The sequence below is a fragment of the Phodopus roborovskii genome, unplaced genomic scaffold (assembly GCF_943737965.1).
Source record: "Phodopus roborovskii unplaced genomic scaffold, PHOROB, whole genome shotgun sequence".
Lineage (NCBI taxonomy): Eukaryota > Metazoa > Chordata > Mammalia > Rodentia > Cricetidae > Phodopus > Phodopus roborovskii.
This window is the reverse complement of record NW_026126541.1, coordinates 32,724,283-32,741,015: the sequence shown is the minus strand read 5'-3', so window position 1 is coordinate 32,741,015 and position 16,733 is coordinate 32,724,283. Positions and strand designations below refer to the sequence as shown.

The 16,733-nt window shown below is 43.8% G+C and overlaps 1 protein-coding gene across 1 annotated transcript in view; it reads left to right on the top strand.

Annotated features, from left to right (window-relative positions):
• The window catches only part of Dock8 (dedicator of cytokinesis 8), a 205,534-nt gene that overhangs the window by 139,302 nt on the left and 49,499 nt on the right, over positions 1–16,733 (top strand). The window contains exons 24-28 of the mRNA XM_051200107.1: positions 1,958–2,053; positions 8,612–8,761; positions 10,549–10,662; positions 14,673–14,828; positions 16,408–16,547. Coding sequence (XP_051056064.1) covers positions 1,958–2,053; positions 8,612–8,761; positions 10,549–10,662; positions 14,673–14,828; positions 16,408–16,547 — 656 coding nt within the window. The remainder of the gene's footprint in view (positions 1–1,957; positions 2,054–8,611; positions 8,762–10,548; positions 10,663–14,672; positions 14,829–16,407; positions 16,548–16,733) is intronic.

Sequence of the window (16,733 nt, the reverse complement as noted above, 5' to 3'; positions counted from 1 at the left end):
ACCTGGCAGGACAAGAAAACCTCCAGCAACACTTAACCCCTGGCACTTAGGCAGTAGAGACAGAGTGATCTCTGTGAGTTCAAGACCAGCCTGATCTACATAGAATGTTCTAGTAAACCAGAGCTACATAGTGACTCCTGTCTCAAATAAATAAAAATAGCAATAAATAAAATAAAATAGAAACCTGAAACAGTCAACATACTGGCCTAAAGTCTGACTTCCTTAGTTCATATCCTGTTTGGTTTTGCAATTGGCTTGCTTTGACCTGGAATGACCAGTATGGAGGAAGTTTTACTTCAGAGGGCAGCTTAGCCAGTGTGTTGCCTTTATAGCTCAGCAAACAGGGTTTTGCTGCTTGGCTGTCTTCTATAACCTCTGGAGCAAGGTGTTCTTACAATAACACTGTCCAGTAAGCAACATAAAATTACATTAAGAAGCAGCTTATCCTTGTCTAATCTCTTCCTGCCATAAGACTCTGGCAGACAGGCTGACCTATTTCTAGCAGCTAACTCCAAAGCTGGCAGAGCATGTCTTTCTTCCCACAGGAGAATGGACATGTAGCATGTTATCACGTGCACAGCTGGCAGCAGCAGGGTTCACAGTAGCCCTACCTCTCCCAGATGGCAGGGGGCTCAGACTCCCATCAGCAAACAAATGTGTTCCCACATGTTAATATTGCTACGGTTTAATCCACCAGGTAGAACGGGAAAACAGTGGATGAGTTGAACTGACCGGGGTACAGGGTGGATGGAGCACTCTGACATCTGCTCAAAGATTTCTTTCCTTTTGTCTCCTTTCCATTTAGATAAGTGGCCCTCAAATTTGAATGTCTGTAAGACATTTACTGTCTAGTATAATTCCTTGTGTGCATGCTATCCTGTGGGTAATTCGAAAGTTTGTAACGAGCAGTCATTGCTACAACCAGTTCTTGCTACTTCCACATAAAGATGCCATATTTGAGTGTTAAAATAGTTCTCACCCTCCTGGCCACTGAGAAACAAGAGACTGTCTGTGTTTATTCTCAGCTTTGTATGTACGTGTAAGACACGTGCAAACCACAGAGGGTTCCAGCCATTGCTTCTGCATTTAGTTGGTATGGCACTGTCTTGATTTGTCCAGGACTGAGAAGGTCCTCACCATGAGGGCCTTTCCATTTTGGGAGCAGAAAAGTACAAAGCAAACCAAGATGCGTTAGTAGCCTTCCTTTTGATCCTTAGCTTCTTCCACATCAAAATGATTGTCTAGAGCATAAACAAGTGCCTAGCGAGGTCAAAGACTGGGAAGATGAGAAAGTTAAAATGTACTCTGTGTAGCATCTGCTGCAGAGCAGTCAGGAGACTGAGTGAGTCTTCAAACATCTGCCTCTGGGACACAGGACTTTAGAAGTCTTGAGAGTTCAGGGTTGCCATGACCTGCACGGCATTAGGACTGACCTCACTGGGGTGATGGGAAATGAAGAAACGACAGACACCCGTGTACAGGAAAGCTGGGATCCAGTGGGCTGTGGGCTCTAAATGGAGACATACTAGCAGCCTGGAGACTCAGTGCATTTGTTATATAAGCTGGAGGAGTATTACTAAGTCTCCAAGGGATTCTGATTCACATTCAAACTTGAAGATCATAGCGAACAACAAACCAGTCCTGTGGATGAGCAAACTAAGGGTACAGAGAGGAATGCACTGTGTGGTCTGTGGGACTTCTAAGGTCATTCCTCTCCAACACACAGCACCAGTCCCCAGTACTACCCAGGAGGGTTTCCCCATAGAATGCAGCTGTTATTCCAAGGCTGGGGCTGCGGTGCACTGCCACCCTCTGCCTGACCAAATGTCGTTTCAGCACGAACGTTGCCACTTGTCACATGCTTCTGTAACCAGCTATTATGTTAATAAAGAAGGAAAAAGGATCCAGTGAGCAATACTTGCCATCATAGCCTGCTTTTTGTTTGTTTGTTCTGCAGCATTTCCACGAGGAGCTCGCCTTGCAGATGGTGGTCAGCACTGGACTGGTGAGAGAAACTGTCTTCAAGTATGCCTGGTTCTTCTTCGAACTTCTGGTGAGGTTCTTGCATTTGTATCTGTGCTCATTAGGCAAGCAAAACACACATGGGAAAGGAGTTTTCTGTGTCAGGACCTGGCTGTGAACCTTGGATTGCTCCCTGAAATGCAATTCTCCCTCACCCTCCATCTGTCTTCCACCAAACTTTATTGATTCTACCTTGAGAATCAATCCCCATTTTTGCATCTCATCATGCTTCCCACCTGGTCAAGCCACCATCATTTCTCATGTGCCTCTTGCAGCATCTTCCTTTTTCTTCCTCTTTTTTTGCTCTTAGCCCATCCATCCCCTCCTGCCCCAGGCAGCCAGTCTCTTCATGGTTTCCAGTATGCTAGAAATAAAGTGCCAATCATAGCTAAAATACCCTTGTGCAATCCTAATGTGTACCTCTGTCTCATGCCAGGGTCCTCCTAAAGCTTTTTTAAAATTCACTCTCACAAACTACTTTTTGTTACCTATCCCCAACAAACACACTTCCTGCTCATCTTCTAACTCCAGCTTAAATGTCACCACCTGCAGAGCCCTTCTCTGATCACCTTCTCCTGTAATGGGTGTTCCACTTTATTATTTATCCCCTTACTAGCACTTTACACAATCTGTCATTGTTTTTCCTGTCTTACCTGTTGGATTTCTAGGATGTCTTCGTTATTCTGTCTTTAGCGTCGGCAAGCTGTGTGATATCATACAGACAATAACCAACTATATTAACATGGGTTGGAAAGAGTTTGAAATCTGTGCATATGTTTACCCTACCACTGCTGTCAGTCTCCCCGCAGACCAGTGAAATGCTCGTGCATAGTTCCTCCATTTTAAAATAAGAATACTACTGATACCTACTTGTATTTTAGTACTAATGGACATGAAGATTCCGTTATAAAAACCATTCAGAACAGTGGCTGGGGAGGAGATGGCTCAGTAAGAACACTTGCTCTGTGAGATGAGAACCTGAGTTCGAATCCCCGAGTCCCACATATGAAACTAGGCATGGCTGCATGTGCCTGTCATCCCAACATTGGAGGACAGAGATGGGTAAATCTGAAGAGCTCATTGGCCGGCCAGCCTAGCCAAGTGTGCAACCTTCGGGTTCATTATGAGTCTCTGGGTAATGAGGCAGGGAACAGCAGTAGCAGATGTCGAAAGCTGCTTTAATCTCCAGGTGTGGGGTGTATGCACATGTGACCACACCCTCATGTGCACACACCGCACCCACCCATACCTACCCCACCACAACAAATATAAGCATATAAGCATATCTCTTTATTGAGATACTGGGGATTATATTTGGGGTCTGGTGCATGCTAGGCAAGCATTCTATTACCAGCCTCTGTCCCAAACACAGCGCTATTTTGATGTTGTTAAATGGAGATGCAGAGTGAAATGATATTAAATGGAAAAGGTATAAAATCACAGGAGAGGAATGACTGAGACACAGGGGTGGTATTGCTTTATGTTGACTGGGCTCCTTCTTCTGACATTAAGTGAATAATATTTTTAAGAAGAGGGAGTAGATTTTTTTTTTCCAATGTAAATCCAAAACCGAGGAAGGAGCAATACTGAGCAATCAGACAGAGAAAGGAAAGGAGTCAAAGGAAATGAAAATAACCACACAACAGGAGGAAGAAGGCATGATGCGCCCTGAGTTAAGAATTTAGCTTCTTACTACAGAAAGAGTCTGGACTTGAAACCCTGGAGAGTCAGCATCTAGTCTGAGAACGATTCCAGTGCACTGACCCAGACCCCAGAATCACATGGGAGTGCTTGATAGAACGAATGAGATTCTTCAGCTCCTTTTCCCTGTGGGAGTGGAGGAAACACTATGCACTCACTTGTCTTCCCAGGTGACCTCAAGACCCACCTACAATGTACTGGTCCCCACCACCTCTACCTGTGAGTCCTAACCATAGCTAAAGGACTCTGGGATTTTGACCAATTTAGCAGCAGATCTTAGTCTACAGCCCGAGCTGGTTAAGGCTTGTGGCTACAACTTGCTAGCCTTTGGATAATAGCATCATCGGGGTATACACGAGTTCGGTGGTCTGGCACAGATTGCACTGGCAACAAAACTTACTCCCCTCTTTTTCTTAAGGTACAGGAAGTATTTACAAAACCAAACCAACCATGTCCTGCATGTCCTGCCTCTGCTTACCATCTTACCCACAATCAAGCTTTCCCAAAGAGAAGATCCTCTTGGCCCATGACCCATAATTTATAACACAATCCCAAATCCTAAGTAAAAACCGCTGATTTAAAAAAAAAAACAAAAACTAGACCTTCCTTAATTAAAGGTGTGTTGGTTATTAATTCACATGAGCACATTTCATCTACTTAGATCTTAGGCAGCACTGTGCTTGTTGGGGAAAGTTTCAATAGCAGCTCTGCAGGCTCTTGAATCCATCCTTGAAATCCTGAGACCCCCCCCCCCCCCCAGGTTATCCCCACACTAGAGCTAGAGAGATTTGCCAGCCTGCTCAGCCAGGGACTGGTTCTCTAACATTCAGGACTGTGTTCTCTCTATTTGCAATTTGCCTCTTGAAAAGCTTGGAGTTTCAAGACTTCTCAGTCCATCATACTGACTGACAGCAGGCTAACCTATCCCGATCAGGAGTCCTGGTTAGTGCAGTGGGTGATGGTGGTTATTTGGGTTCCTGTTATCGTGAGCTCAGCTTGAGTGGTTCCACTGGGCATCTTATAACTGCATCTTAAAGACAAGTTTGTATACGGGGTAACAATGACTCTGCCCTTCATGTAATCCCAGTAGCAGCTGGAACGACTGAAAAAGGAAAAATGAAAACATCCAAAGTAAATTGAGCATCTTACTGTGTGTATGCCAGGCATTGTCTCCTTTAATCTTCATGCAGCTTTGAGTCAAGGTCCTGAGTTTTGGGGTGGGGTTAGAAGAAGAGTGGCAGCCACAGAAAAGCCTTTCTAGGGCTTTGGCAGTATTCCTACTCCTCCATTATAACTACAAGGAGCTAAGAATCACAGGAAAGATGAGAATTGCTTCTGACCTGGCCTAAGTCTTACTAAGACTTGTTTGGCCCAAGAGAAAGTACCCACCTCTTACCTCTAGGGCCCCCTTATGGGGCACAAATGACATAGCAGGCTCCCATGGATCAAAGCACTTTGATGGGGTTGGTCAAAATGCAGACCCACCAAGACAGCAGCTACACAGGGCTCTACAGACTGTAGCCACTCGGTCAGGCTCCTGGCAGCTGAGGAGCATTTATCACAAGGCCTCTACCCGGGGTGCTGGCAATGTTACAGGAGCCAACAGAGATTGGTGAGGCCCTCTGGGTGCAGCAGCTGCCTGAACCCTTTATTTATCTGAAGAATCACAGAGAGGGGACAGAGCAGTTGGAGCATCGAGAAATCTAGAGGCAAAGAAGGGGGTCCACATGAAAGGACCATCCTGTGTCACTGGCTAAACCTTTCACCACTGATCTCAGGCTACAGTCTCCTGTTCACGTTACAACCAGAAGTCAAAGGGACCATTGCTACAGTGTACAAATGCCTAAACACTCACAGATGGAGAAGGGCAAGAAGCCACGTGGGAGCTGTGGTCAAGGATCTGGAAAGATCACTGATCTCAGACCCAGAGGGGCCCCTCGGTCCTCCATGCATTGATGCACACTTACCTGGCAGATGCTCTGATGCTCAGCTTGAAAAGAAAAACTTCCCCAAGGGCTCAGACAGCAGAGGGGCAGCTTGACACCTCCAGCTGTGCTGGCTACCAGATGCTAATGAAGAATAACTTTGTTACAGGAGCTGGTACACTTAGTTCTGCATTTCACACATTTTAATGAATGAGCCCCTGTGTGGCTGGAAAGCACTGATTCAGCCCTTGAAGGCCCAGAGGTAACTAGGTGACCCAGTTCCTCTGGATATGCTGTTCTGCACGAGAGGGTTCTGAAAGGTATCTGTTCTCAGAATGGGCCACAGAGGCAAATGCGGGAGAAATTGTGTTCCTACCTCATCAAAACCTACAAATGCTAGGTTAGCCCCACTGATATTTCTGCTGGGCTCTTCTGTGGAAAGCTAGGAATCCTAGAGCTGGCAGGTTGCTGACAGCCTGGACAGAAGCCATCAGAGGGAAGTACAGCATTGTGCGAATTATTTATTTGGTTGTGGGATGGCCAAACTCAGCAGGCAGGAGCTGAATGCAACAATGAGTTCAACAGCCTGGTGCTAGGTTGGGTTAGCCAGCAGAGGATCAGGATTGGGGTCACCTGAATAAAGGAGCCTTGTCCTCCCTGGTCCTTGGCTGGGATGTAGTGAGAGAGATACTTTTGTTGACCAAAAAAAGAAAGAAAGAGAAGAAGAAAGAAAGAAACGGTGTCCTGTTCCCACCACTCATTCAGGTCCTCTCACCGTGCAGGTGTGGGCCTTTGGGAATATGGATATGTCTATATGTCTGTGTGCCCAGAGCTAGACAGTGCCCTTGGGTAGGAGAAGCCATGTCCTTCCATTGGATTTGGCATGCTTAGGTCTGTGTGAGCTAGCCAGGGCATTCTGTGAACCCTGCTGCTCTGTCCTTCCCTCTTGCCTTGCCTCCTCTGTGCTTGTCCCCGGTTTGTCTCAGTCTTACCTAGGTTGAGGTCTTGAGAAACAGACTGTCATTGGTGTGTCAAAGGTCCGCCTGGTGGTGTTCTTCAGAGTGGAAGCCAACTTCCAAGACTCCAGATGGGGTAAATGTGGGTGGGTCATCTTCTGGGGAAATCGCTCTTCTGTCTTTGGGGGATTTTGTTTGGTTTTGGTTTGTTTTTTAAAGCTTGTTTTCTGATTGGCTAATATTGTTTCTTCTTGCTTGCTTTGAATCAGGGTCTCATTAGCTAGTCCCAGCTGACCTGGAACACACTATGTAGAGCAGTCAGACATTGGACTGGTAATGATTCTCCTACACCACCTCCTGGGTGCTGGGGCTACAGTTATGTGCCATCAGGCCCCGGTGACAGTTAACTTTTACTGTCATATTCTGATGAGCCTGTACAAATTCATGAACACGATTTCCCAATGTTGGCCATAGCCACAAGAAAGCCCAGTGTAGTGGATACTTTGCCTTTTTCTGCATCAAAATATCCTGAAGAAATTAAGGAAGGAAGAGCTTATCTTGGCTCACAGTTCAAGGATACAGTCCGTCATGGCGGGGAGGTCATGGTGGCAGTCCCTGAGGCAACTGGACACAGCCTCGGGTGTTAGGAAGTAGACAGATATGAATACCTTGCTCACCTCCCTTTTTCCATTTTGATCTGGAAATCAATGGTGGAACAGTGCTATTCACAGCTGGCAGAACTTCCTAACTCCAGTTGATCTAATCATGCCCAAGACCTATCTCGGGTTGAGTTTTGATCCCGTCAAGCAGACAGTCAGCAATAACAACCATCCCCAACTTGTCCAGTTAGACTGCCCAAATAGTTCTCAGCAACTCGCCCAACAGTAAGACTCAACTTCTGATGGTGCCAAAAATATATTGACCCTGGGATCTCCTGACACAGGAAGAACCCAAAAATTCTACATGATCTAGATTTTAAAATATAGTAGGCTTTAAACTAGTATCATACTAGTTATCGAGTGATTAATTGATTAGTTGACTATAAGTTAGGCTTAAGAAACTTAAAAAATTATTTTCCCTAGAAGCTGAGCGAACATGGACCTTGTAATGAGACCCATCTCAAAAACATGTATTTGTATCCTCCAGAGGCTGTGTTCTATATAATGATCAAATTTCTAGACAGCCAACAAAATCCTGATCAGCTCATAATATAGTTTGAATTTTAATTTCTAGAACCAGAAATTTAACTTGATGTGAACTATAAAATTGCTTCTGGAAAATAGCTGTTTGATTTTAAACTCAATGTAGGAGAGACATTTCTCCTTTGGTGTAGTTTCAGGAAAAGTCTTTACATTCAGGCAGCATTTAAAAATAGTTCCTTTTCTTATTATTATTTTTGGAAATTTTATTTATTTTTCTGTTTATTTCACCATTTGACTTTTATTTTTTTATATTTCTTTTTTTATTTAGAAACAATTTTATTTTATATATCAATCCTCCCCCATTCCCTCTCCTTCCCATCCTCCCATGCCTCCACAGACACCCCCAACACACCCCCCACCTACTCCCCAAAGATAGTGAGGCCTTCCATAAGGGGTCATCAAAATCTGTCATAGTTCCTTTGTGTGTCTTCTGTCATCTACTGTAACAACCTGTGTAGTTCTGAGAATTCAGCTTCACACTGTCTTCCAGAATGTGGGCTGTTGGGATGGGGGGTGTCTCCTGACACTGGGCCTAAACAGCAAAGCTCCAGGTTTTGTCAGCAGCATGAAAGGAGCCCCTAAGTAGGGGTCAAGAAGAGGACACTGTGCCCACATCCAGGTACCATGGCAACCATTCTGTGTGTCAGAAGAATTTTGTAGTTCAGAGCCAGCTTGGGCACCAGCAGCACCAAGAAAGTCTTAGAAGTCCACTGTGAAAGAGATTTCCTGCAAACCATGTACTCTTTTGCACATTGTACAAGCAGGTTTCCGATCCCCATGTTGACATTGTCCCATCCCTCTGTAGGTGAAAAGCATGGCGCAGTATGTACATAACCTGGATAAACGTGACAGTTTTCGGAGGACTCGGTTTTCTGACCGATTCAAAGATGACATAACAACCATTGTGAACGTGGTCACCTCAGAGATAGCAGCCCTTTTAGTGAAACCTCAGAAGGTAACTGTGTCTTCACTTTCTAAATCGTTTGCCATGAACGTGTTACTTTAATAAGCAGAAAAAAAATAAGCCTCATTGGAAAATAGTTAGAATATAACAGCAGTTAAAATATGCTGGGCAAGCCCCTAAGGTGTGGCTGGGGAGAGCTGTAAAGAAACGACAGTGTGGTTTATCATTTAAATGATTTTATCAGAGAAAATATTCTTTCTCTTGAGAGATACAGCCTGGTCTTTGTTGAGTAAATAGGAGAGATATTTACCACCTACTTGAAAAAAACTTTCAAAAAGTTTTTTGTTTTTTGTTTGTTTGTTGTTTGTTTTTGAGACAGGGTTTCTCTTGTTTGAAGCCTGTCCTGGAACTATCTCTGTAGACCAGGCTGGCCTCGAACTCACAGAGATCCGCCTGCCTCTGCCTTCTGAGTGCTGGGATTAAAGGCATGCGCCATCACCGCCCGGCTCAAAAAGTATTTATTTATTTATTTATTTATTTATTTTATGTAGAAAGAATGATAATAATTCGAAGTTTGCAAAGTGTTAAGTATCAGGGGCTTGTAGGTATGATTCTTGTGCCAATCTGTAACTTGAAATAATTCCACAATTAAAGTGTGTGTGTGTATATGTATATATAAATACATACAAACATACATGCATGCATACATGCATACATACATACATACATGCATACATACATATGAATTTAATGGGCCAGTGAGGTGGCTCAGAGAGTACAGGTACTTGCTGCCAAGACTGATGACCTGAGTTCAATTCCCAGAACCTACCTGGTGAAAGTGGAGAACTGACTCCTGCACATTGTCTCCTAACATCTGAATGTGCACTATAACTCATACTAAACCACCACACAAATAAGTAAGTGTAATCCAGATTTACTCACATAGTGAGTAAGGGTCTCACTATGTAGCTCTGGCTGTCCTAGAACTCACTATGTAAAAATTTTATAGATAAGAGCAGTGAGAAATAATAATAATAATAATAATAATAATAATAATAATAATGAAAAGAAATAAAACTGAAAAACAAAACCAAAAATAGCTTTGCCTCAATTCTTGAAATAATCCACCCTCCCAAGTGTGACTCTTGACATCTTTCAGGCTGAGAACCTGGCCTCACTGGAAAAGAAAAAGCCTTGATTTTTTTCCTGACTGGATTTTATGTAATAATCCTTACAAATTAAGAATCTTTCTCCCGGGGACTGGAGGAATGGTTTAGCAGTTATGAGTACTTGCTGGTCTTACAGAGAAGACCCAGGTTCAGTCCCCAAAAAACCAAGTGATGGCTCACAGAATATTCATACACATAAAATAAAATAGATTATTCTAAAAAATGTTTTAAATCTATCTCTTTGAAGGCAGTGAATCCAATTCAATTTAGCTTGCACGGTCCACTCCCACCTCACCCCCTCAAAAATATGGTAGCAAATGTGTTTATTCCCAGGATTTAGGGGGCTGAGGCAAGAAGATCAGAAGTTCAAGGCCAGCCTGGACTAGATAGCAAGTCTCCATGTTAAAAACTAAAACAATAAAAAATAAAATTTCAGAGCCCCAGATTGTATATATAGATTAGGGTGGGTTGATTATATACTCATAATTATACATGTACAAAACAAGAGGAGTGGGGGAAAAAAACTACATCTAAATGTTCAGCGTCACCTGGAAGAGTGGTGGATCAATATAATAGCATTTTCCTCTCCCAGTGTCCACACCAGGGGCCTGGCAGTTCCTGCCCAGGACCCAACAGTATGATTTGTGTGCTTCTGTGCTCATTTTAAAGGAAAGTGAGCAGGCGGAGAAGATCAACATCAGCCTGGCTTTCTTCTTGTATGACCTTCTCTCACTCATGGACAGGGGCTTCGTGTTCAACCTCATCAAGCATTACTGCAACCAGGTGAGTGCCCTAGGAGCTGCCAATTCAGCCCCTTCTCCCTGTCACGGGGTGTTGCTGTCTGCAGAGTGACCCCTACACATCTTGGACTCTCACCCTGTCTGTGCAGAGTGCAGGTTCATTAGCCATGCTGGATCGCCTGGATTTCTGGAGCACGTATCAAAGCCATCAACAGGTCAATGTGAAGAAACTGAAATTACAGGACTGTACATTTAATCTTTGACCAGAGCACTCAAGGTTTGGGATTGGGAAGATGACTCAGTAGCTAAAGTGCTTGTTCTTCAAGCATGAGGACCTGAGTTTGGAGCCCGGCCACCTACCCAAGGTCTGGCGATGAATATAACTTACCTCGGTGCTCCTGGAGACAGATTGGAAGTAGAGATAAGCATAGATAGGCAGATCCCAGGGGCTTGCTGGAAAGTTATAGAAGAAAATAACTGACATCAACTCCTAGCCTGCACACAAACACACACACACACACACACACACACACACGGAGAAACCAAAGTATGAGGTTTCTTCTCACTTATTAGGATTATTAATTAAATTGTGGTTGTGGAGTTCTAATGTTAAAAAACCCAGTGAACTCAGCAATTGAATTCCCAGGAGCACGAAGCACCTATTTTTTTTTTTTTTTTTTTTTTTTTTTTTTTTAATGCAGCACAACATTGATATGTTAACTCTACCCCTGAGGTTGTTTTTGGTTAGAGACAGGATCTCACTATGCAGCTCTGGTTGTCCTGGAACTGTGTAGACCAGGGTGGCCTCAAACCCATAGAGGTTGGCCTGCCTCTGCCTCCAGAGTGCTGGGACTAAAGGCATGTGCCACTGCTCCCAGCTTTCCCTGTAAAGTTTTGAATGTAGTTCTTTCTTGAGTGTCCCCTTGGGAATGTCTTAGCAATAAGAATATAAACAGCAGTTACTGTTGCTACTCCTCTCCTTCCATATTTCTTCTCTTCACCACGGCCACCATGTCTGCTGCTATTACCACAACCACCACAACTATTCCCCCTTGCAAGCTGTCATCACCCTCAATAGTAATGTTACGGCTTTCAATCCCTGTTTCTACGGCTGTCCTTTCCATGTTTGTAAAATGCAAGGGCTCTCCTCTGTGGAGCTTTGAGGGATGTGGCGCATTATCCTGGAGATATCCTGGAGAAAGGTGTGATCAGAAAAGAAGACAGTGACACAGGAGCTTCACTGGGCTGGCTACAAAGCAGAAAAGCTCTTGCCAGTGACACCATTCAGAGGCTTCCCGTGAGGGGCCACTAGGCATCCAGGGAACCAGGAACTTCTAAAGAAGTGTTGCCAGAGCTCAGGGGTGTGTGTGTGTGTGTGTGTGTGTGTGTGTGTGTGTGTGTGTGTGTGTGTGTGTGTGGTGTTGGGGGGTGACATGTGAGGTTACTCTGCAGCACAGTGGGGTATTTGGTTCACAGAGCTGGAGGAGCTGTAAGTGCCTAATGACTACAAGTCTGTGCCTTCCCAGTAGGAAAGAGCTGTGCAGTGGGGCTCATGGGCTCTGCAGAGTAGGCGGTGGACACTGAAGGTCTGGGTTTGAGCTTCTCTTGATGTTTTGGCTGAGAGCCTAGCTTCTAACAGCTGAGTCATCTCTGCAGCCCGTTGAGTGGCTCTTGAAAAAGAAACCCAGGAAGACACCTGTCTTTGTAAACCCGCTGCTGTTGCTCAGTTTCACACAGGAAATGTGATAGAGCTGCGCAGAGGTCTGTCCGGTTCTGGGCTTGGGACTATAAATGCACTGCATGCACAGTGAGCACTTGGCAGATGCTGTTGGTGCCCTCATCATTGAAAATACTTTGTAAATTCTCGTTAGTCCATCCTGAATTCTGACTGCACCTATCAAGTGGCTAACAATCCCAGCATTCACAGAGGCAGAGGCCTGTAGATCTCTGTGAGTTCAAGGCCAGCCTGAGATATGTAGAGAGTTTTGGGACAGCCAAGGTTACATAGTGAAACCTCTTCTCAACAAATACATACATACATACATACATACATACATACATACATACATACATAGCAGAAGATCCCTACCAAGTGATTTCTTCTTAATTGAAGACTGTAGAGTGTAGTATTAATACCAAACAAGAGGGTTAGCATTCTAGCAAAACTATAAATAATTTAGCTGCAGTAATTTTAAGTATTAAATATATATCAAACAGCTCATGTGCATTTGAGATTACAAATAAGACATATTTTAAAAATACATTAGTAATGTCATAACTTGCAGATTTCTTATTTATAGAGTTAAAATAGTTTTTATTTCTTACTATAAGTTTTCTTGTGATCTTCATCCACTACATAAATGCATTATTTTATAATTATAAAATAAAAATGGGTTTAATGCTTTCAAATTTTCATTTTAAAATTGATGGATCTATTAATATTTTTATTAAGAAATTATTTGACCCACAATACTTTTTATATTTGGTTAGGGTATCTTTTTCACATATCTTAAAGTTGAAGACATTTCTGTCCTAACTAAACAAAATTATCTATTTTAAAATTTTCCTGGGGAGTCTATTCATTAACTTCCATGCCCTAAAATTTGAAGATTAATCCAAACTGACAAATTTTAGGATGGTCAAGAACAGATAGCCCTGCTGGGTGGTGATGGCACACACCTTAAATCCCAGCGCTCAGGAAGCTCAGGTCTCTGTGGGTTCAAGGCCAGCCTGTTCTACAAAGCAAGTTCCAGGACAGCCAGGACTGTTACACAGAGAAACCCTGTGCTGAAAAAGACAGGAGGAAGGATAACTGATTTTAATATGAGCCCTTTAAATACTGTGGAGATGTTGGTAATAAACAAAATATGTCATAAACACTGATGATTTAAAAATTATTTCAGTAAAATATGAAATGTCCACCATGAGAGCTAACATTAAAATGTGCTGTGTTTTTTATGTTACTGTGTTCAAAACACAAACATAACACTTAATGCTGTTAACATGCTTTCGTAAAAGTAAATCCTAAATTACTAAAGGTTGTAACACTTTGTTCTGTTCCCCATACCTTTTCAGATCATTAAAACGAAATACTTCTTTTGTATTAGAAATTCCCTTAAGTGCTCAAAAAAAAAAAAAACTATTTGGGGCTGATTTTCAAATAATGGAATGTGTAAAAATTCAAGTTTGGTGTGTGCTGGAGTGGTAGACAGGTGTCAGTTCTAAGGAAGTGTGTACGCGCTGCGGTGGTAGACGTGTGTCAGTTCTAAGGAAGTGTGTACCCACCTTAAGAGTCCACACACAGAGATGATGCCTGGCTTATTTTTAACATACCTCTGTACCCAAACTACATCAACCCCTGAGTTCCTCAAAAGATGCCCTGGGTAAGAGAATCCTAAGGAGGTGTCCTCATCTTCCATCACCAACTGCCGGTCCCTGTAGAAGAGCCCACCCAGAGTAAATAACAGCAAATACTTCAGAACCGCTGGGTTACAGGGCACTATGTGCATAGTAAATACAAGTCCATCTGTTTTCTAAGCTTTAAGATACACGTGGGGAAAGGTGACCCTCGAACAGCAGGGCATGGACAGCTGTGCAGGATGGGCCATTTTTCTTTCAATATAGACATAAAGCCATCCACAGCACCCAGCCACCAGCCCTGCCCAATGGCCTCTTCAGCTGTCACTTTATCACCTTTTTGGTGGCAGTTTTTAGTTTAGCCCCTTAGACACAGGTAGAGTTGTCAGAAGATGTGTTCAGTGTGCTACGCTGAAAACATAAGAAGCCTCAAGCTTCTTATCTAGGAAGGTTTGCTATGACATTGACTAGACCCCGTTGAGAGTGGGAAAAAGAGTATTCCTTTGGGGCTGCTGTTGGGAATAGTAGTAAACGAAACTGGCTGGGACTCCCAGAATGGTGTCTGTTGCTCTCTCAGATTAACTTTCACTCAAATTGATATTTTACGGGGTAGAGAAAGAATATATTAGTGTGTCTGTTAAAGTGGGCTCCAGTTCCTATCCTAAGCATTTCTTTCCTCTGTGTATTTCCTTCCAGCTCTCAGCCAAGCTTAATACCCTTCCAACACTCATTTCCATGCGGCTGGAATTCCTGAGAATCCTCTGTAGCCATGAGCATTACCTCAACCTGAACCTCCTCTTCATGAATACGGATACTGCGCCAGCATCTCCCTGTCCCTCCATATCCTCCCAGGTAATCCACTGACTGAAGGAAAGAGTCAAGCTAGTTTATTCATTGGCTTAGTTCAATCATGCATCTCCTGTAAATACTGGTCTTAGTAATTAGAGGAAAAACCAAGCTACTCAACCCAGATCAATTGATCCAGATATGGGCAATAGGATGCTCTGAAGCTGTGGCATCTGAACTGATCATTTACAAATCAAGTAGTTTGGCTCAAGGGCCCCTAATGAGTCTGGCTATATAGGAAGGAATCTGTAAGTTTAGAAAATGAGGAAACTTAGATCTAAGTCTCAAGTCCTCCTGTGTTGGCATTAACCGATTATTATACAATATAGTACGTAGATATAGGTTTGATATATTTGCAAGTACAGGGTTCCAAAGTAAGTTTTGGAAACACTCTTAACCTCATTTGTTTGCCAAACACCTTGGAAAGGAAGAGGTGCTGGAGGGGGAGGGGTATGAGAAGTAATGATTCATGACATGATTTGACTTTGGAAATGACCTCACCCCCACCCCATAGGTTTCTCAAAAGAATCAGTGTCCTCTAGAAAATGTTATTTTACATCACGTCCTGTATGTGGAAAACAAATAAGATGTTCAGAGCAGCAGGCAGGATATCTTAGGATAGCGTTAGATTCTATTCTGCTCTGTGTCCTTGATCCTAGCACAAAGGTGAGGGCTTGTCTAATCAATTTCTTAAAGAGAGGCATCTGTAGTTCCAGGACTCAGAGACTGAGGGGGAGGATCACCTGAGCCCAGGTTCCAGATCAGCCTGAGCAATGTAGGAAGCCTCATTTTTAATAATAGTAAAGATAAGAAGTTAGCTTAGCTATCTGTTCCAGATGGTACTTGAAGTTAGCTACATGACTGCCATCATGTGATCCAGGACACATGTAACTAACAAGGACCAATTCCAAATGCATCGTCATCTGTCTGCTGTAGTTTCTCCTGAGGAATGAGTCCTATGACTTCCCCCATGTTGACCTTGCCCTGGGCCCTCCCCTCTCCTCGCTGCCCCAAAGAGCTGACAGGGCCCTACACAGCAAAGTGCAGGTACACGTACAGAGACACTTATTTCTGCTGCCCTTAGTGAGGGATGCCGTGCCCCTGGAGAAGGACACAGGACGGGAATGGCCTAGGACTGCCAACTCTGGCATTTTTGTGCCGGACACCACATCTGGTTCAGGCCAGCAATGTCCAGACAGTGTTCTCAGGCAACCTTCAGAAAGGGTGCTGGGAAAACAGGCCATAGCATGGGGCTGGGTACAGTTCTCATTTCTCTGTCTCCATTTACCCTGGTCTGCTTGGCCATCTGCAACTTTTGAAATCAGGTGAGCAAGGAGGGTATTAACTAATTCCCCCCACCCCACCTCATTTTGCTATTCTGGGAACTCAGCAATGTTAGGCACGTGCTCCACTCTTGAGCTCTACCCCTAGCCTAGTTTCTCAACAGGCCCCGTGTGCTTTGTTCTCATATTCATGTTGGCCCGTCCGTGCATGCAGTATCTGGCCAGAGCTCTGTAAATGCAAGCCAGGACTGTTTGGATTCCAATTCCTAATACTCATCAAGATGCTGTTTGTATTTCTGTAGAATTCAAGCTCCTGTTCCAGTTTCCAGGACCAAAAAATTGCCAGCATGTTCGACCTGACCCCAGAGTACCGGCAGCAGCACTTTCTCACGGGGCTCCTCTTCACAGAGCTGGCTGTCGCCCTGGATTCTGAAGGGGATGGGTAAGTGTCCCACACCTAACATGGAACATGAAGGAAAAAACCATTAACCAAGTTTCCAAGTCAGTTTCTTAAGTATATAGCAAGACCCCAGACCTCCACAGCTTGCCAGTTCCAAGCAGACACGCTCCTGTCTTGATAGTTCATGGAGCATATTGACAGGCAAGGGGATTAGAGGATCCCTGAAAT